We start from the raw sequence: 22,154 nt of genomic DNA, 5'->3' as shown, positions 1-22,154 counted from the left end.
ATTATTGCTAATGGAGTATAATTTTGTCATGTCAAAATGTTGTACACATCTATGGAGTTGTGAAAGTTTAAATCCTAGTTTACACACTTTTAATGATTTAGCTCTGCAGTTGTATCTGGTTAGTCACTATGTATTCTTAGCATAGCTATTTTACTGAAAAGACTAAAATTCGCATTCTTATTATGATAAAAGAATTTCACAATATGACTTTTCTCTCAAGTTGTGGTTCAAAGCTATTTACTTGGTGGCTTTTCAGCTACTGGTTTCTGATGAACACTACTACCACTAAGTTTAATTGAGAACAATTTTTTAAGTCTCAAAGTGTGTGTGTGTGTGTGTGTGTGTGTGTGTGAGCGCGCACATGTGTGTCTTAAGTTTGTCTTCTGTATAAGTTGTTTAAAATGGTAATAATGTGTTACTGTCTCCTTATTACTCAGAAAATGTTCCAGCTTTTTGTAAATTAAGTTTAAAAACTTCCTATAGGAAACATTTTAAAAAGCAGGTAAATTTACACATCTGTCTCATCAGCTATCTGGATCCTTAGCTGCAAAACCAGGACACATAATTTGCATATCAATAGTAAATGCAGGTTGCCTTGAGCTCTGAATTCTGCAGGCACTCCCAGAGCTTTCTGATAGGACCGTGAACGTACCTAAATGATTTTAAAACTTGCTACAAACTCATTTACTTTGATATAAAGCTATTATTTGACAGTTTTCACTCTATACTGTCCCTATAAGAGTAAACAACCTGGTATTTCAGACCTAAGGCCCACTTGCTTAATATCCTTAAGGACAAGGTATTATAGAACGTGCCAACCGCACTATCAAGGATTATCTTACTAAAACTAAAAAGGGGGAGTATAGTACTCCCCAAGATCATTTGAACCTTGTATTATTTATCTTAAATTTCTTAACATTGGATGCTGAAGGACGGTCTGCTGCAGATCGTCATTGGAGCCTGTCTCATAAGCAGAAGGGTTATGTGATGTGGAAGGATCCCTTGACTGGTCAGTGGCAAGGCCCAGATCCCGTCCTCATATGGGGGCGAGGTTCAGTTTGTGTTTTCCCAGAAAACGAAAATGGTCCAAGGTGGATTCCTGAAAGACTTGTCCGGCAAGCTCCTGCTGCTGAGTCTTGTGAAAGCTCGGGTACTAGCCAAGATGATGGCATTTGAATCGGAAGATCGACGGGACAAGCAAGTATATTGGACCTTTATATAAGTATATTAGTATTTGGGTAGCACCCCTCTCTTGATCTTCTTTGTCTTATTAAGAAAGGAGTTAGACTGGGTAGTAGGCAGTCAGGGTATTCTGGGTACCCAAGTCATTTTCTCAAAAATAAAATCCCCCACCTTGTCTTAGATTAACCAGAGCACATCTCTTCCAAGGGACATGATGCTATTAACATATCAATCCCCCACCTGAAGTATTGGCCACTACCTCTGGCCATTGTGGGAGGGCCTCAGGCTGATCTCTTTGTCATTGAAAGGAGGGCAGGAAGAAGTAATACACATCTGCCCTAGGCCTGGAATGTCCTATGTCTGGCACCTCTGTGGCCTTTTGTCCCAAGGCAAAGTGCCATGGAAAGCAGGAATTTTCTTTGTTTATGGATTTCCTGCCAGTTTCTCCTTTAACCAGACTTCAGACTATCTGGTGTGCGACCCCATTTGTTAGGGGTCTGGCGCAACCTTTATTATAGCTCAATTTCTGCCTGTGCTTTTTCTTATCATTCCCCTCTTATTACCACGGGGAAAATACCCACCTTTTCTATGTGGCAGCTTTGTGGGGTATGGACATGCACTGGCATGCACCCCGTTTTTCCTTCTTTAGGAATGCAATTATTCCTATGGAATTTATCAGTTCCACCACTCCTCTGGACTTGAGGACTCGCTCACATGGATGTAGCTCAACTCCTTGAATTTTGAACTTGTGTCTGCCTGTATTATCCCTATGTTTCTTACATACAGAAAAGGCCTCTAAAGTGAATGACACAGAGTTCCAGTGCACCCTGACAGCATGCTACAATGGCAACTGTGATTCTGCTGTTATCCTGCAGCCGCCCTGAATCCTGCCTGTGCCTGTTGGGACTGACGGAGAGGCCTCTGTGGGCCTGATAAGCTCAAAAGAGACTTTGGCATAACGGCGACCATCGTAGCCAGTACATCAGCAGCTGCCACCACCAGTTGTGACAGTGGTTGAGGTCGCAGATCAGACTGCCAGAGTTATGGAACAACAGGACTTTACTATGAACATGAGGGGTGGGCACGCTTACGCTGTAACTGTGGGTTGATTTGTTGGCATAGAACAGCAGATGCTGTGAGATTTGGTTTGGCCTCCTGTACTCCATCATATGCCTCTTTGTGTGTAACTCCCCTGTAGTGCAGAATGTTTCTCCAGGCCCGGGAATTGCTGTCTGTGCATTGCTACCGAACTAAGATGTTTCTATGGTCAGGGCCTCTTGTCTCCCATTATGCCTCTATGTATGTTTCACCTGTGTAGTGCTTTGTTTTCCCAAGCCCAAGAATTGCTGCCTGCTCATTGCTACCGAGGTAAATCACTCCTAGCCATGGAACAGGGTAACCGACCTCCCCAAGTATGGTTTGTGCAGCTACAGCAGACAACGCGTTGGATGGCAGCCAGTGATGGGTAAGATGGACTGGGCACTGACCAACCTAAGACGGGCTCCATCATGCTGCGGAGATTCCCAATGACGGGTAAGGCTGGTAACCTACAGTCCACAACCTAAGACAGGCGCAGACAAGTCTGCTTTAAAACAAAGAACGGGGATCTGTTGTGGGCTGAGGAGTTGGTTAGCATTTGTTAAGCTTGGCTCCTGCAGGAAATGGGCTTGGAGGCTAGTGGCACCTGGTCTGTCAGACTCATTAGCATCGATTGTTCTGCTAGAGGACTGGGGGATAAGTATATATGGCTGAATAAAGGGAGGCTGAGAGAGGCCTCTTCCACCACTACTGGTCTCCTGTCGGTGTCTGATTCCCTGACCCATGCTACCGGCTTAGCTGGCTTGAACAGGGGCCCAAGCACTTTAACCATCTTCTGCTGCTTTCCCGGGAGTAGTAACAGGTAGCTGGATTGGAAACAGAGCAGCCAGGAATTGAACCAGTGCCCATATAGGATGTCGATGCCACACACAGAGGTTTAAGTCATGATGTCAGAGTACCAGTGACTTTTTAACATTTTAAAAATGTTGGAGACGTTGATTTTCCGAAAAAAAAAAATGGATTGGTTAAATATAAACTTAATCAAAGTGTAAAAAGGTACCTATGAAAATTACTCTATTCGGGGCCCAGTGCTGTGGTGTAGCAATATTGGCATCCACCTGCAGTGCCGGCATCACATGAGTACTGGTTATGTCCTGATTGCATGACTTCTGATTCAGCTGCCTGTTTATGCCCTGGGAAAGCAGTGGAAGATGGTCCATGTCTTTAGGGTCCTGCACCCACATTGGAGACCTAGAAGAAGCTCCTAACTCCTGGCTTCGGATCGGCTCAGCTCTGGCCACTGTGATCATTTGGTGAATGAACCCATGGGTGGAAGATCTCTCTCTGTCTCTACTCTCTGTAACTCTGCCTTTTAAATAAAAATAAATCTTTAAAGAAAAAGGAAATAGCTATTTTCAAAATGCAATCATTTAATGATGTACAATTAATACAGGAGTGTAAAGCATGTTTGATTGTTTGAAAAGACTTACACATTTTACTTGAAAAATTACAGAGAGGAGAGACACAGATTTTCCATCCAGTGGTTAACTCCCCAAATGGCCACTATGGCTGAACTGGGCTGTTCTGAAATCAGGAACCATGAACTTATTCTGGGTCACCCATGTAGGGTCTCAAGCAATTGGCCCATCCTCTGCTTCTTTCTCGGGCATATTAGCAAAAAGCTGTATCTGAAGTGGAGCAGCTGGGACAAAAACTGGCAGCCATATAGGATGCTTGTGCCACGGGCAGAGTATTTACTAATTATGCTACTGTGTCAGGCCCAACATGTTAGTGTTTTATTTTGATTTTTTTGTTGTTTTGCAGGGGTTGCGGTAAGGTAGTCTTGTCTTTTTAATTCAAATTTTTGTTTTACCTTTTTAAAAAAAAATGCAGTCAGAACAAATTCCAAAAATATAAGTGACAGCCCCCAAAGTGTCAATCCATAAAGAGAATAGATATATATATTATATTATATATCATGTTATATATTATATAATATATATATATTAGTAGAGCTGTTGTCCTTAAAAAAAAAAAGACTATTTGAAGTGCGGAGAGAGAGACAGAGATATTGATCTTCCACTCACCATTTCATTCCCTGAATGACCATAGAGGTCCCAGGCGGGCCAGGCTGAGGCTAGGAACCAGCAACTTCCTCTGAGTCTCCCATGTGGGTGGCAGAAGCACAAGCACAGGGCTGTTGTCCTCTGCTTTCCCAGGCACATTAGCAAAAAGCTGGATTGGAAGTGGAAACAGTTGGAGCCCATATGGGCTGTCACTGTCACGCTATTCTAGGCAGCAGTTTAGTCCACTGCACTACAATGCTGGTCCCAAGTTGACTATTTTGAGATACCACATTTCCAGAAATCAAAGTATCTGCCTTATAAAGGTGGACCCAGTGACATTGTTTTTTTTTTTTTCTTTGCAAGAAGCATACTTGTAAAGAATCTGATTATGTAGATATAACATTTTATGTATCTAAGTAAGTAATTAACTCTAGTTGTAAGGTGATAAAACCCATTTCTGCTTTCTGTATAGGATGTATTTAATAGTTATCTTTCCTCCACTTTTATAGCTATTCCTCAGAATTTGAGGGGGCCAGTGCTATGGCATCTCACATGGGTGCTGGTTTGAGTTCTGACTGTTCCACCTCCATTGCAGTTCCCTATTTTGGCCTGGGAAAGCAATGCAGGATGACGCAAGTCCTTGGAGCCCTGCACCCATGTGGGAGGCCCAGAAAAATCTCCAGGCTCTTGGCTTTGAACTGGTTCAGCTCCAATTCGTGCAATCATTTGGGGAGTGAACCACAAGGTGGAAGATATCCCTCTCTTTGTCTTTCCTTGCCTTTCTGTAAATGTGCCTTTCAAATAAAAGTCAAATAAAAGTAAATGAATCCTTTAAAAGAATTAGAGAGTTATTTGCACCTCCATGTTTATTGCAGCTTAATTCATAATAAGTAAGATATGGAATCATCCCAAACATCCATCAACAAATGACTGGATAAAGAAAATGTGATGTATAGACACTAGGGATATTCAACCATAAAAAAGAATGAAATCCTGTTTTTGCAGCAAAATGTATGCAACTGGAAACCATTACGCTTAGTGAAATAAGCTAGTCCCCCCACAAAACAAATGTCATATTTTTATTGATTTGGGATATTTAGTACACAGAGTACAAAAAAAATGAGATTGTTATTTATAAACTTTGCTGATAGTCTTGAGGAACAGAGGTTTTTTTTCCCCTTAGTTGTTAGTTGAATTTTTTTTCCTAATGGGGTATTAAGCCTGTGATTGACATGGCATGAAAGTATGATACTGTAAAAAAAAAAAAAAGGTGGGGTGTCTGGTATCGCAGGCAACACATCCCATGTGGCATGTGGGTTCTGGTTTGAGTCCTTGATACTCCACGTCTGATTCTGCTCCTTGCTTATGGTCTGGGAAAGCAGAGGAGAATGGTTCAAGTGCTTGGGCCACTTTATCCATGTGGGAGACCCAGAGAAAGCTCTTGGCTCCTGGCTTAGGATTGACTCAGTTCTGGCCATTGTGGTCATTTGGGGAGTGAACCAGTGATTGGGAGATCTTTTTCTCTCTCTGTTTCTCCTCTCTGTAAATCTGCCTTTCCAATTAGAAAAAAATTTTTTTAACTAAAATAATAGAAGTAAGGAATAGGTGGGTAGGGAACTCTGGCAGGAGAGAAGGTGGGTGGAAAGTATCACTGTGCTGCTAAATCTGTATTGTGAAATATGTAAAATCTGTTCACTTTGTATAAATAAAATAAGTTAGACTATACTAACATAAATACATGAAAATATAATTATATACATAATAAAATGTATATTATGCAATGCATTGTGTCATTTTACATAATATAATTATATATAACAATAATAGAAATAATAAGTAATAAATCATTTCTATTTGCTTATTATCAATTCATTATTATTGATAAACTATTAAGTATTAGTTGATATTAATATATGACCTGCGAGTATATTAATATATGATTAATAGTAATAGATTTTGCTATATGCATAGAATTGTATGTTAAATGTAAAATTATATATATATATATATATATAATCAGTGCTTGAGATGCAGGCTTCTCATTATCAGGTTGTCACTTCCAATACGATGCCCTACTTTTATATGGCCCAAGTACTTGGATTCCTAATGGCTATGTAGGAGACCTAGATGGAGTCCTGGGCTCCTGGTTTGGGCCTGTCCCAGCCCTGGCTGTTGGGAACGGTTGGAGAGTGAACCAGTGGATGAAATCTCTCTCTTTTTCGATTAAACTATTTTAAAAATAAAAACAAAGGAATTTGAGACATTGGCCTTCAATACAGAGAAGAGTTGTGCTTTGGCTCAGTGGTTATGTAGGGAAACTGTTTGGGATACCTAACTCCCATACATAATGCTGTTCTCTGCTTCTGATGCCAGCTGCCTGCTCAGGTGCATCCTGACTTGAGCCTCTGCTCCCCATGTGGGAGATCTGAACTGAGTTCCTGGCTCCTGCTTAGCCTTCCCTAGCCCTGCTTTGTGGCTATTTGTAGTCCCCAGCCCTCTCTGAATGGAAGATCTCTGTCTGTCTCTGCCTCTCAAACCATGTAAGTTTAAAATTTAAAGAAACACAGAGGAGAATGATCTAGCAAACTATTATCTAGACATTAGAATAAAAAACCAAAGTGTTGTCCAGTGATGGTTCCTACATGGTACTGTGATCATTGATATTCATAATGATGACCTTGGATTAGCCCTAAAATTACAGCCTTTTGTGGATGGTTTTGGTGTTGAGCAGTATAATCTCAGGTTTTAGAAATAGGTGACCCACATACAGGGCATACAGTTAGCTGTAAATATATCTGCTAACTCATCTAATAAGCTTATTAGCTAGACACCTTGTTTTGACAACCTTGGACTTGGTTGAGTGGTCTCATTCCAGTTTGCTTATAGATATAACACTAATACCCTGAATCAATTTTCTCTTAGTGGCAATGGATTTAGTTGCATTTGTCTCTTCTTGCTGGCCTGCTTCACACACAAACAATATGTAAGCTCTCGGTGCTACGTGATCCCTTGACTGACAGCAGTAGCAAAAAGTCATGTGGGCGCTATGCCATTAGCACATGTCACTATTGCCTATGAGATATGTTGGAGGGAAGGGATAAAATGTTAAAAACGACCAAAAAATGGGTGCACTTTATTGCATGTAAGTTGTATCTCAGTAAAGTTGATCTCAAGCAAAATCCGAACATTGAAATCGTTGTGGAGAGATGCTGCCCTTTAATAATGTTGTGTTCATTTATCATCTTTCAAGCATAATCTAGGCTTCTGGCAAATTAGACCAGCCACTTTGTTCTACATTCAGCCGCGGAGGGCGGGGTGGGGGGCGAGGGAGGGGCGTGAACCCACCTAGGAATTGCCAACACCCTTTGAAACCCTGTTATTCTGGAAAGCCGTATAACTGTGCAGAAGGCTGGGGACTACAAAGCACTTTGGGTTTTATGCCGTGTCCCCAGACCCCCGCCCCTCGCCTTGGGCCTGTAATGGTCAGCCCCAGAAACAAAGTCCCCTCTTGCTGAATCTGCCACTGCTAGCTTCCCCCCTTCCCCTACTCCCTCTTTGACCCTCTCCCACGGCGGGCTTTCCCCATTGGCCAGCCACACACAACCGACCGCGACAGCCAATGAGAGTCGCTCTCCTGAACATTCAGAGGATGGGTGCTCGTGGTGTGATGAGGGGAGGTTGGCGCCTGGTACGCGCACCCTCCCCTACATCTGGGAAGACTGTGACAGAAACAGTGACACCCCTTACATATGCACTCCCTTCGCCCCCTGGCTCCGTCCTCTCAGCTGCGCGGGGCTCCCCACAACCCATTGCACGTCTTGGTAGCGCCCTCCCCGGCTCCCTTGGGACCCGCGAGTGCACCTGCTCACCCATTAAGACAGAGCATCCCTTTATCCCCAGACTAGGCGGGGAGCGCAGAGGCTCTGCTCAGCTGCCTTCAGCTCCCGAGGTGAAGGAGGTGTCTCCACCCCGACACCACCGCACCGAGACGTGCAACTCCAAGGCTCAAGTGCCCCAGTCTTGCCTTAGGGTGCAGCGGCTGGCTCTTCGCCCCAGCTGTGCTGCCCTGCCCCTCGACCCCGTGTGCTTGGTGCAAATGGGGGATGTGCAGCCTGAAACCTATAAACACTAGGAGAAAGGAAGTCTCTCTTGGGGTAGTGTGTGCTGCCCTCCCCAACCCCTCCCTTTTCTCCTTAGGCGTCCTCCCTCCCATATCTCCCTGGGGATCCAGTCGGGGGTGGGTCTAAGCAAAGCCTTGGGGAGCGCCCATCGATCCCAGCGTCCTGTCCAAGGGCATACACTGGCGGCAAAGGCTCTCGGCTCACCCACCCTCCTTCATTTCCTTCCTCTCCTTTTTTTTGTGGGGGGCTCGGAGCTGCAAGGAGGGTGCGCTGGAGGAGGGGGGGGGCGACCTGGTGAGAAGTACCCTCTTCACGTGCGCGCGCACACGTTGCCGGCGCACGCACACACGGGCGGACACACACTTACAGACAAGCACGCGCGCGCGCACACACACACCCGCACACACAACGCTCGCTCTCCTCGAGCACACGAACGTAGCTCACCATTTTCTTTGTGTGGAGCCCTTGAGGGGGGTTGGGACCCCGGTCAGGTCCGGGGGAGATGGCGCAGCCCATCCTGGGCCATGGGAGCCTGCAGCCTGCATCTGCCACTGGCCTTGCCTCCCTGGAGCTTGACTCATCGCTGGACCAGTACGTGCAGATTCGCATCTTCAAAATCATCGTGATTGGAGACTCCAACGTGGGCAAGACCTGCCTGACCTTCCGCTTCTGCGGGGGTACCTTCCCGGACAAGACTGAAGCCACCATCGGTGTGGACTTCAGGGAGAAGACGGTGGAAATTGAGGGCGAGAAGATCAAGGTGATGCCGGGAGTCAGGTCCGGGAAGGGAGGGGCCTGGGAGGGGGCCTGCCGCCTCCCACAGGGCGCCACTGTCCAGCGTTTGGCTGTGCCACCACTTGCTGAGCCCGAGACCCCAGCCCTCTTCCCCAGCCCTCTCCCTCAGCCCTCTCCATCCTCTTTCCCTTAACAGTGGCTCTGCTTTGCCTCATCTATTATTATTATTTAAGGGTGAACAGGGAAGGATTGCCTTCTCACCCTTCTCTGCTTGACAGCTCCTGCCAGATGAAGGGACATGATGATGGTATCATTGACCCTGAGCTGGAGCCACTGCAGTTAGAGGCACAGGGAGGCATGGTGATAGCTCTCCATCCTATGGGATGGACCCCAAAGCACTTTAACATCTTGAGGTCTCTTCCACCTCTTGAGTGCCAATAGACTTAAAAAGAATTCCACTTTGGGTAAACCCGAAACATTAGGAAGAATGGATGGAAATGCAGAGAATGAAAGCTGCTTTATTTTCAATAGCAGTTTATAGTTTATCAGGGCTGACCTGGTGTGGGGGTGATTCTGGCACACAGCCAGGAGCCCTTTTAAAGGAATTGAAATAGGGTCATCTGCTGGCCCTCCGTAATAGGTAAAATGTGATTTTTTGGAACAATTCCCCTCCCATGATTTCCTTGTTGCTTGTCTGCAGTGTGTAATGAATGGACTGCCCACTACCCTCATTCTGTTGGTTTTGTCTTCAGGAAGCCTTTGTGGAAAATTCAGACAACTTATCAAGGGTCCTTTCTGTCCCTCTCCCCCTTCCCCATTACCTTATCAAATGGGCTAAGACCCAGTATTCTTGTCTGAGCAGCTGTGCTTGCCTTTACTTCCAAAAAGGTAGCCGTGTACTAGAGCAGGAAGATCTGTATTTGCAGGGGGATGGCAGGAGAGAGGACAAGGCAAGGACAAGTTCATGTGGCAGGGAAAAGGGGGGCAGAACATTGTTGAGGGAAGCCCCTAAAAAGGCACCAGGGACACTGGAGATCAGCACCTCTAGATGCCCCATTGGCTCTTTCCTGAGTGAGGATGTGTTTGGATCCTAGAAGGGGGTCAGGGTGTAGGTAGACTTCCCTTTTGCTGGCAGAACAGCCAAAGTGAGCCCAAGACCCTCTTGTCTGAGTGATGTAGAGCAAAGGGTTGAACTGTAACTGGGCAGACTGATGAACCATCCCAAACTGTGCAAGGCTGCAGGACTTTGAAAAAAAAAAAAATGAATGCATTTAAAATGGCTGAAGACTGATAGCTTCCAAGTGATAATGGAGACCCTGAAAGATAAACCATCATCAATTGGAGATTGTAGACTTTACGGGAATAGCTGCATTGCCTTTTACAGTCAAAGATGGTAGCTTGTCTCCCTTCCCTCCAGCTCCAGGGCTGATGTTGCCTTGGTTGGAACTTCCTCTAGTGTGTCTAGCTTCTTTGACATAAAGCTTCTTTGACATAAGGCCGTAATCTGGAATTTCTGCAGCATATCTTTTTTTTTTTTTAAATACAAATACGTTTATGCTTGGGCACTTAGATCCTCAAAATCTTCATATTTAATGTTCTCATTTGTTTCGACACAACTGTCTACAGCAAGCAAAGAGTTCTCTGATTTATAAGCCCATCTGAAATTTAGATGGAGGCCAAAAAAAAAAAAAAAAAAAAAACCCAAACATGTTTTGGTGTCTAGGGAGAAGAGAGGAGGAAAAATGAGGGGAGGGGAAAAGAGGGGGCCAGAAAGTGAGGGCTGAGAGGTGTAGGAAAGTCATCAGCCATGATGGCCTCATTGTATGTTGGGGGTGTTCCTTCTAACACCATTCTATCCAGCCAAACTGGATATGCCAAGGACTCAGGTCTTTTTCCCCACAGGGCACAGCCTGTGACTATGTGACTCGCTGGAAGCTCAGGTCAGCACAGCACTACATACAGATAAAGTGCTTCCTAGGGGCATTTTGGGGGAAGATGATATTTTTATGAGGCTATGGCCTTGTGACAGAGCTCACAGAAGAGGCCAGCAAAGAGGAACGTGGGCTGGAGTTGAGGCAGGGAACTGGTGACCCTGCTTCTTGGAAAGCTGCTGGCAGCACAGGACAAAAGCTTCTAGGGGCCTAGAGCAGGTACAGCCAGCGTGCGTGGGCAGCCAGAAGGTGATGTAGACAGGAGCTTTCAGCCCAGACTCTGGCTCGCCTATGGGTTTCAAACAGCCGGTTGCCAAGACCTTGCTGAGGGGGTGACTGCCAAGGGCTTTCCTCTTTGGAGGAGGCTGGGGTGGGGGAGGTAGGTGGGGGGAAGTGCACTGACTCTGGCCTTGGTAGCCCTAGACCGCAGTTGGGTTATAAAGTAGCTGCTCCTGCCATGGCAGAATTGGTAGAGATATCAGCCAGCTCTTCTCCTCTGGGCCTGAGTAGGCTGGGGCTTTGCCTGGGCTGGCCCAGGGCAGCAGACACTGTCCACCTCTATGGCCAGCTGGGGAATGGTTGCTAGGGTGCAGTGACACTGCTAAGGATCAGGGCCCCATTTGATGAGACTGAAGCCCCATTAGACCTCTCTAAGCACCACATCACCTGCTCCCACCAATCATAGCATTTATCATTCAACGTTTCCTGTTAAGGCTAACTTGATCAAGCAGACTCCAGTAACTAGCAATAATATTGAGAACAACTTTATGGAATAAACGGTCCCAGCTAGACACTTTGTATGTGCTTTCTTTGATCTACATTCATAACAGCTATGGAATAGCTGTGCTATTATTATGATTTTCATTTTATAGATGAGAGTGAGATTGAAAGAGATGAAATAATTCCATGGCACTAGGAATATGATTGTTGTGCTTTCTCTTTTGAAAGAGTTATTGATTTTACTTGACAGAGTTACAGAGAGAGAGGGAGAGAGGGAGAGAGAGAGAGAGAGGGAAAGAGGGAGGAAGGGAGGGAAGGAGAGAGAGAGAGAGAGAGATCTTCCATCTGCTGGTTTACTTCCCAAATGGCCACAACGGCTGGAGCTGGGCAGATCCAATGCTGGCAGCCAAGAGCTTCTTCCAGGTCTCCCAAGGCCTTGGGCTATCACTGGCTCCTTTCCCAGACCATTAGCATGGAGCTGGATAGAAAATGGAACAGCTGGGACTTGAATCGGCTCCCTTATGGGATGCCAGAGCTGAAGGTGGAGAATTAATCTACTATGCCATCATCCTGGCTCCCTGAGCTTTGTTCTTTGACTCTTGAACCCAAGTACTACACCATCTCACCAACCTTCCTCTGCAGTTTAGGACAAGGGTTTTCACCCATACTCAGAGCTCCTTACCATGCACTTTGCTCCTTGGACAATATGTAGCTCCCTATGTTGGTGGAGTGTGCACAGGGGGCAGGTATAATGCCAGGTGGCCGTTCTAGTTGCTTCTTTCAAGCCAAGGACATGGGGTTATAGCCTTCAAGGTGTCTCTTGTAGTTGCACCCAAGTATTCAATTTTTGCACCACAAACTGAGAATCAGAGACTGCTCAAAGACCATACATTTTAGACATTTTCTAAACCAGGAAAACTAAAGTGCAGGAAAGGGAAGTAGCCAGGCCTGAGCCCAAGTCTTCTGTCTTCTCTTTCCACACATTATGCAGCTTGGCTCAGAAGAGCATATAAAACCCCCGCTCTGGGTTGACCCGTAGGCCACCCAACCCACAAGGTCACCTGTGACAGGAGCATAGAGGGACAGCACATAGGACAGCTGACAACCTGGGAGGGGTGGCAACATCTTCCAGTGCCCAAAAGAAGGGTGGAGCTTCCCTGGCTGCCCACCATGTACAATGTAGCTACACCGTATAGATCCTGTGTCAGTCTAAAGGCATTGGGAGATGTTCACAGGACTGTGTGTATATGGGAGGCAGGTGGTAGAGGGGCGGCTTGTTGATTCTTGGGGAAGCAGCCTTCCTTCCTGGTTTGGTTCCTTGGGGACGAGGTGGTGTTGGGGAGTCCTTTACCCCAGCCTTCAGGATCTGACAAAACTACAGGGTAGCTGGTGCTCTGGGCAGGTGCCACCCAAAACCATGGATCTCTTATCTGCTGATTGCCAGGCAAACGGCTTCCTGGGTTGCACACAGAGCAGATGGAGGTGGAGCTCGTGTTCCTTAGGAGATGCCATGACGTCACGCCTTCTTCCTTGGGTCTTTCAAGTTTCTGTCTTCTGCCAGTTAGCTTCATGGTTAAATTAGCTATCGTCCATGAATGCTTCTTGGTCTGTACTTTGCTACCTCTCAGTATAGGAGTCTTTGTCTTCCTTAGCCATTCGCAGCATCAGTTTTGCGTATGAGCCTTACAAGAGAAAAAAAAAAAGGACTGCTTCAAAACTTTTTTGTGTCCTCCCTCCCCCTTGGGCATTTTCCAGAGGTTGGTGTGCATGTCTCTACTTTGGGCACTTATACTCTCCCCTATCAGTCTCCAACCAAAGCACAAAGACTGCTTGTCTGTGGAGAGAGGCCAGCTATGTTCCCTAGGGAAAAGAAATACCCACAGCAGCTGAGATTAGGTGCAGTGGGGGGAGGGAGGGCAGTGGGAGAAGGGAATTGCCTCAAGCAAAATGTTTTGTTGTTGCTGTTGTTGTTTGTTTGTTTTTAAGGCTGCATTTCTCTCTTGCAGTTCCTCACAATGTGGCTCCTCAACCATCCTCCAGCACCCCTTCAGTTTGGGGCTACCCCCTACGTCCCCCACCCCCCGCTTTCCCCTTTCTCCTTCCCCACTGCAATGCCCCTGCTTGGCTGCCAAAGGCCATGCTTTCCTACCTGAAGACCCAAGGGTGCAGGAATCGAGGCTGCTGGAGAGGGCTGCCAGGCTTTCTGAGACGAGGGCAGCAACTGACGTGCTCAGAACACTTCATGTGGTGCCAAAGGCAGCTCTTCCCCCAGCTGCTGCTTCTTTGGCTCCTCCTTGCACCCAGGGGAGCAGCATACTCCCATTACAGAAGTGAGGAAGGTGTGGCTTGGTTGAGGGAACTTAGAGGACTCAGTTAACTGCTCAGCCACCAAACAGAGGTGCTGGAATGCTACCTTTCCAACGGTGCCTGCTCAACTAGTAACCATTCGGATTGTGTTAAAATAAGATTCAGTCATTTTTATTGGAAAGGCAGAGTTACAGAGAGAGAGAGAGACAGAGGTTCTTCCATTTGTTGGTCCACTCCCCAGATGGTTACAATGGCCAGGTCTGAGCCAGGCTGAAGTCAGGAGCCAGGAGCTTCTTCTGGGTCTTCCACATGGGTGCAGAGTCCCCAGGCTTTAGGCCTTCCTCTACTGCTCTCCCAGGTCAACAGGGAGCCATTAATGGGACATGAAACATCAGGACTTGAACTAGCATCCAAATGGGATGCCAGTGTCACAGGTGGAGGTTTAGCCTGGTACTCTACGGTGCTGGCCCAGGCATTCAGATTTAATGGAGTAACTTTGGGGTCAGGGAGGAAGTAAGATAGTAAATAGTTGGACTTCCACATTCCACAGACTCAATCAACCAAGAAATGAAATTGTTAAAGGAAAATTACCAGTGAGCTGCACATACAGGTTTTTTCTTTGTGTATAATTTATTCCATAAATATTACAGTGCATTGACTATTTACTTGGCATGAAGATTCTAGGGCATCTAGGAATGCTTGAAAATGTAAGGAGGAGCCAGCACAGTGGTGGAGCAGGTTAATCCCTTGCCTGTAGTACTGACATTCCATATGGGTGCTGGTTCCTGTTCTAGCTGCTCCACTTCCCATCCAGCTCCCTGCTTGTGGCCCTGGGAAAGTAGTGAAGGATGGCCCAAAGCCTTGGGTCCCTGCACTCACATGGGAGAACCAAAAAAAGCTCCTGATTCCTATCTTCGGATCAGTTCAGTTCTGCTCACTGTGGCCACTGGAGAGTGAATCAGCAGACAAAAGATCACTCCGTGTCTTTCTGTCTCTCCTTCTCTCTGTAACTGCTTTTCTTTTTTTTATATTTTAAAGATTTGTTTATTTTTGTTGGAAAGGAAGATATACAGAGAGGAGGAGAGACAGAGAGGAAGATCTTCCGTCCAATGATTCACTCCCCAAGTGACGGCAACGGCTGAAGCTGAGCCGATCCGAAGCCAGGAGCCAGGAGCTCTTCGGGGTCTCCCATGCGGGTGCAGGGTCCCAAGGCTTTGGGCCATCCTTGACTGCTTTCCCAGGCCACAAGCAGGGTGCTGGATGGGAAGGAGGGCCGCCGGGATTAGATGCGGCGACCATATGGGCTCCTGGCATGTGCAAGGTGAGGACCTTAACCACTATGCTATCACGCTGAGCCCTGTAACTGCTTTAAAAATAAAAACAAATAAATCTTTTAAAAATTAGAATACAGAGGATGGGTAGAAGTTATGTACGAATTCTGTGCCATGTCCTGTAGGGGCCTTGAGCATCCAAGGCTTTTGATGTTGGAGGGCTTCTGGAAAGCAGGCCTCCATGGAAACCATGGTGATGTGGGCTTCCAGGGAATGCTAACTCTCTTAGCATCCCTGCTATTACTATTGTCATTTCCCTCTTCTGGATGAAAGACAGATTAGTAACTGGCACGAGGACATCTAACCAACCCAACCTCTGCATCCTGACATGGCAGGCCTCCTTCTTCCTTGGCCCCAGTGCTCTGAGATCTGAGACGCTCTGGGGACTATGCATGTGGCTTAAGGGGAAGGGGGCATCGTCAGGCCTGTGCATGGTGCACATGCCCAAGGGAGGGACAGGGAATGGAGGATGGGTCAGAGGAGAATTGTCTGCCAGGTGGGGGAAGAGATGCTTTCTGTGCTGGGCACGGGCCAGGGGCTTGTGTGGGGCTGCTGACGATGGGATCCCAGGCAGCCAAAACACACCAGATGCTTTTGTATGGTGCCGCAAGCCTGGTGTTGCTCCTTTAGCTTCTGAATGCAGGCTTTCCAGCTCACCTCTCACCACCAGCGAGGGTACCAGCAAGTCCAGCAGGGGCTTATAGAGGCCTGGGGTAGGAGCAGTGCCTCCAGTTGAAATTCTGAGTGCCCAGGAGAAAAGCTTCAAGGCATGCACCTGGGTCAGGCTTGGGAAGGCAGAGAAGGTCTCCAGCAGACAGGGCCCTCACTGCACTTCTGACAGCTTGTGTGGTGTTAGGTGGTAGAGAGGAGGGAGGGTGGTGACACCGTGACGTAGCCCATGAAGAACCAAATAGGCAGCCATCCCCAGTCTCCATCCCCTCCCACACTCCCACCCGTGTTCCTGCTAGTGGTAGATATTTTTAGAGTCCTGAGCTCATGGTGTTAGAGCATCTGCTGCATGCCTGAGGACTGATAGGGAGTTGGCCTTTCTCAGAGGCAAGAGACAGGAGTTAAGGGCACATGGAAGGGGGCAGCCGGATAGGAGCCCAGTGGCAATGCTATTCTTACGCTAGGCCTGCTCCCTCCCTATCAACCCTCCCCCTTTCTTCTCCTGGCCTGCTGCTCTCACTTCCTGCCCATTCTGAGTGTCTGAGAGGTGGAAGAAAGGGACATGTTTTCTAGCTGTGCTTAGCAGAAGCATGTCTGTCTTCAAGGACTTGGGTGGCTCATTGGAACAGTCAGGTGTTCTCGCTTGAAATTGCCTTAGCAGTGGGCTAGGACAACAGACTGCTTGCAGTCTCAGTGGCTCAGGTCACTACTGTTTTGATGACAATGATAATGGCGGAGATGATGGTGATGATGGTGATGGCAACCTCGATGACAAGTGATCAGTTGAGCTGGGGACATGCCAGGATCAGTGCTGAAGGTAGAGAGCACCCAATGGTGTGATGTAGGCTAAAACACAATAGAAGTTTCCAAGAGAAGGGAAGAGAGGCTGGAGAAGGTTAGAGGAAGAAGGTGGATATAAGAAGGAGCCTAGCCCTAAAGAATGAGTGAGATTTGGATAAGGCAATGAGGAGCAACCAATTCTGTAGTGAGGAGGGCAGACTAGCAGGACACAAGGAACAAGCGAGGCTTCACTGTTTATTTAGAAGCCGAGTCAAGAGGAGTAACATTATGGCAGATGTAAAATCTTCCTTGTGGTACCCCCCCACACACACACACACACTACAGGGTTCTGGTGATTTCTAGAACAGGATGATGCAATGGAATCAGCAGGGATTTAGGAAGGCTATTCCAAATGCAGTAAAGCACTGCAGGAGAGACAGCAGGATTGTATAAGGCTCCATTGTATATAGTCCAGGAGCTGAAGACAGGAGGAAATGTCCAAGGGACCTGGATGAGGGATGGAAAGAGAAGAAGGGTTAAACCTGAAGGCCATGCCAAAGGGAGTTGGCAGCTCACTGTGGAGGAGAAGAAATGAAGGAGGACCTGGGACAATGAAAAGTGATGCTCAGAAGGGTGATTCTGAGGCCCTCAGCAAAGAGATCCAATTATATTTCCTAGATTATCCTCACTGACCACTAGCTCCAACTTAAGATTGGCCTGTGTTTGCAGAGCCATAGTGATCAATTAGTGGTCAGAATCAAAATCTCTTTGATAACTGAGAGTTGTATAGGGCCTCGGGACCATCTTTCTGCACAGGAATTTTCCTTATCTAAGATACTGGAAATAGATTGGACTCGAATATTTGTTGACTCCGGAGCATCCCCTGGGAGTTGTGTCTTTGCCTATGTTACTGATAGCAGATTTTGTCCTTTACAATTTGGCCTTTTCCCCAAAAGTTGAGAGATGCAGGGAGAAAAAAAATTCCAGTGAGCTAAATTACCTTTTCCATATTGAAGAAATGAGTTGAAAAATACACTGAGATAAAATGTGAGATTTTAAAACACTGACTTTCTTTAGAAATGAATGGAAATGAAGCAACGCATGCTTACAAGGCAAAGTCTGGAAAATACAGAAAACAATATAAATATCATCCACAATCCAACTGTCCATAAATAACCTTTTATGGGAGTCAAGAGTTAGGTTGAGTGGTTAGTATGGTTAGGATGTCAGCCTCCTGATAACCAACACCAACCCATGACTCCAGCTTTCCGCTAGTGTAGGCCCTGGGAGGCAGTAGGTTATGGCTCAAGTAATTAGAATCATGCCATTCCCTGTGGGAGGCCTGGGTTGAGTTCTCAGCTCTTGGCTTCAGTCTTGGCTCAGTCCTGGCCAGTGCTGGCATAGGGAGAGTGAATCAGTGGAAACTATCAGTTTTGATTTCCTATGTATGTCTAAGTTGAAGAGTTTAAAATCATTGTACCCATAGTATGCAAATATTCTGTATCCTTGTTTTGTTTGAAAAGATTTATTTGAAAGGAAGTGGCAGAAGGAGTCAGCTAGATAAACAAATTATCCATCTGCTGGTTCATTCCCCAAATGGCCACAGAGGTCCAGTTGGACCAGATCACAGGCAGGACCTGCGAACTTTATCCAGGTCTCCTATGAGTGTTCAAGGGGTCAAGCACTTGGGCTTTCTTCCATTGTTTTCGCATATGCATAAGCAAGGAGCTGGTTGGGAAGTGGAGAAGGTAAGGACTCAAACCAGAACACGTATCAGATATAGGTAGGTGTCAGGCAGAGGTTTCATTTTTTTCCTTTTTATTTTTTATTGAAAGGCATATTTATATAGAGAGCAGGATGGGGTAGAGAAGGGAGAGAGAGAGAGAGAGAGATTTTCCATCCACTGGTTCACTTGCCAAATGTCAACCACAGCCACTCATTTCACTGAGCATAATGGTCTCTAGCTGGGAGGGACCATTTGGTTGCAAATGCTAGAATTTCATGCTAGAATTTCTGAGTAGTATTCCATGGAGTAGATGTACCACAGTTTCTTTATCCACTCCTCTTTGGATGGGCATCTGGGTTGCTTCCATGTCTTTGCTATTGCAGATTGTGCTGCTGTAAATATAGGATTACAGATCCCCTTTTCATAAACAAACTCCACTTCCTTTAGATATATTCCCAGAGGTGGGGCTGGAACAGCGATTCAAAAGGCTAATCTTCCACCTGCAGCACCAGCATTCAGGGACTGGTTTGTGTCCTGGCTGCTCCACTTCTGATCCAGCTTCCTACTTATAGCCCGAGATAGCAACGGAGGAGGGTCAGATCCTTGGGACTCTGTACCAACATGAGAGACTCAGAAGAGGCTCCTGGCCGCTGACTCTTGACTTTGGATTTGGATTGGCTCAACTCTGGCCATTGCGGCCATTTGGGGAATGAGTCAGTAGGTGGACACACACTTTCTGTCTCTCTCTCTGTTTCTCTCTCCCTCCTTCTCCCTCTGTTCTTCTCTCTGTGTCTCTTTCTTTCTCTCTGTGTGTGTGTCTTCTTGGTAAATCTGCCTCTCAGAAAAAAATAAATAAAATCTAAAAAAAGTGTTTATTTGAAAGTCAAATTTGCCAAGAGAGGGAGAGATGAGACAAACTGAACTTTTATTCAAACCCTGAAGGGGTACAATGGCCAGAGCTGAGCTGATCTGAAGCCAGGAATCAGGAGCTTTTTCTGGATCTGTCACATGGGTGCCAAAGGACTTGGGCCATCCTCCACTGCTTTCCCAGGCCTAAAGTAGAGAGCTGAATCAGAAGTAGGCAGCTAGGACCTGAATGGGCACCCATATGGGATCTTGGCATTAGCAGTGGGGAGGATTAGCCGAAGGAGCCATTGTGCCGGTCCCTGTATGTTAGGTTTTTAACTAACCATCTTATTCATAGAGACAGTGAGAACCTGAGTGAGGGAGAGAGTGAGAGGGAGAGTGAGAGCGAGCGAGCGAGTGAGAGAGAGAGAGATGGCTAGAGCTGGAATTAAGAGTGGAACTGGGACTCAAACCCAAGCATTGTGAAACAGGATAAAGGTCATATTGGCCTGAATGTCTACCCCTTGACTAACAACCCTGAAAAAACATAACCAACTCAGAAACTTGTCTCTATAATAATAAATCCATCCCACTAATCTAGCTGTGAACTACTTCCTGGGTGAGGACTTGTAACCTTATTTTCTATACCACCGTGGATCCTGGTTTCTTCTCTCGTTGCTGACTCCGGGTGGGTTTTTGTATCTTCCAGGTTCAGGTGTGGGACACAGCAGGCCAAGAGCGCTTCCGCAAAAGCATGGTGGAGCATTACTACCGCAATGTGCATGCAGTGGTCTTTGTCTATGATGTCACCAAGATGACCTCCTTCACCAATCTTAAAATGTGGATCCAAGAATGCAATGGGCATGCAGTGCCCCCACTAGTCCCAAAAGTGCTTGTGGGCAACAAGTGTGACTTGAGGGAACAGATCCAGGTGCCCTCCAATTTAGCCCTGAAATTTGCTGATGCCCACAACATGCTCTTGTTTGAGACCTCAGCCAAGGACCCCAAAGAGAGTCAGAACGTGGAGTCGATTTTCATGTGCCTGGCTTGCCGGTTGAAGGCCCAGAAATCTCTGCTGTATCGTGATACTGACAGGCAGCAGGGTAAGGTGCAGAAACTGGAGTTCCCACGGGAAGCTAACAGTAAAACTCCCTGTCCTTGTTGAAACCAAATGGTGTAAATATAAGATAATTACCCCTGGAGTTTTTTCTTTCCCTTTTTTCCGTGCCTGCATTATGCTGATACCTGCTTGTTTCCATACAAATTGATATCAAAATAAAATTTGTATAGATTATCATCTGGCTTTATGTTTTATTTTCCTCTGAGAAGAGCTTTCCAACTGTGATGAATGGGAGAGGTCACTTGCCCCACTGTCGCACACCCCACTGGGTGTCTGTTCAACCTGATTTATCCTTATTTGAGTCACTTTTTTAAAGAATTTTTTTTTAATTGGAAAGGCAGATCAGTTTTATGGAGAGACAGAAAGCTTTTCCATCTGTTGGTTCACTCCCTAAGCAGGTGCAATGGCTGTTAGGCCAATACGAAGCCTGGAGCTTCTTCTGGGTCTCCCATGTGAGTGCAGTGTCCCAGGCCACAAGCGGGGAGCTGGATGGGAAGCAGAGCAGCTGGAACATGAACCAGCACACATTTGGGCTGCTGGTGATTGCAAGCTGAAGATTTAGCCAATGAGCAATCACACTGGGCCCACTTTAAAAAAATTTAAAAATGTATTTGAAAGGAAGAGTTAGAGAGGGAGGGAGGAAAGGAGGAGGAGAGAGAAAATCTTCCACTCCCCTGGTTCACTCCCCAAATGGCCACAAAGGCTGGAGTTGAGCCTTTGGAATTGAAACCAGGACCAGGAGCTCCCCCCTTGGTTTCACACCTGGGTGAAGGAGCCCAAAGCACTTCTACATATGTTAACAAGGAGCTGGATGGGAAGTAGACTAGGTGGGATTGAATCCCGTGTGCATATAGGATGTTGGCAGTGCAGGTGGCAGCTTAACCCATTACAACTACAATGCTGCCCCCTGATGTCCTTCTTGAATAATTCAAATAATTCACTCTGTCACAAAGCCTCACCAGGGATAAGAAACATGCAAGAAGAATGGGACAAAGGCTAAATTTTGATTTTCTAGAGAGTCAGTGCCGGTGGCGGGATAGAGAAGCCTAGAAAGGAACCTATTGATGAGGGTCCATGATGTGCATCTTGGATGTCAAGATAGGCTTCTCACTCTCTATCTCACAAAATAAAAAAAAAAAAAAGGAAGTGTCTGTTGATCAATGAGTTGCTTCCAGAGTAGTTAGAACCTGCTCCCTATGTTTCACCAAGCAGTTTCAGCCACCAAAATATGCATCCTCCCAACCTTTCTTGGATAGGGCAAGACTGAAGCTAACAATGATCGGTTAAATCCCAGACCTCCGGGGGGGGGGGTTGGAGGGGGAGAGGTTGCAGAAGACATGTAAGAAGATGACAGTTTTCCAATGCTCACAGACACTATGGTCTAGTTATAGGAAGAAACTCTGTGATATCACGAATCAGACAACATCAAGTGCATGATTGTGCTGTGGTACTTGAGGGCATTAGTTATTCAACCTCAAGGAGAATTCACAGACACATAATGGGACCTTTGATATGCAGACTAAAATGTAACGTTTGGATTGGTAAAAGGGAGTGGAGGAAGCAGGAAGATAGCCATAACCTT

The 22,154-nt window shown here is 46.4% G+C and overlaps 1 protein-coding gene across 1 annotated transcript; it reads left to right on the top strand.

Moving 5' to 3' along the window:
• The first annotated feature begins 8,544 nt into the window (after positions 1 to 8,544).
• Positions 8,545 to 20,746, top strand: RAB33A (RAB33A, member RAS oncogene family). Its single transcript, XM_040999836.1, has 2 exons — positions 8,545 to 9,167; positions 20,162 to 20,746. The coding sequence occupies exons 1-2, from the start codon at positions 8,910 to 8,912 to the stop codon at positions 20,615 to 20,617; spliced, it is 714 nt and encodes a 237-aa protein (XP_040855770.1). The 5' UTR covers positions 8,545 to 8,909; the 3' UTR covers positions 20,618 to 20,746.
• Positions 20,747 to 22,154: the final 1,408 nt, after the last annotated feature.

Source organism: Ochotona curzoniae, unplaced genomic scaffold (genome assembly GCF_017591425.1).
Source record: "Ochotona curzoniae isolate NIBS_2020 unplaced genomic scaffold, NIBS_Ocur_1.0 scaffold_1852, whole genome shotgun sequence".
Classification (NCBI taxonomy): Eukaryota; Metazoa; Chordata; class Mammalia; order Lagomorpha; family Ochotonidae; genus Ochotona; species Ochotona curzoniae.
Note: the sequence above shows the minus strand (reverse complement) of the source record. Positions and strands in the feature narration are given on the sequence as shown.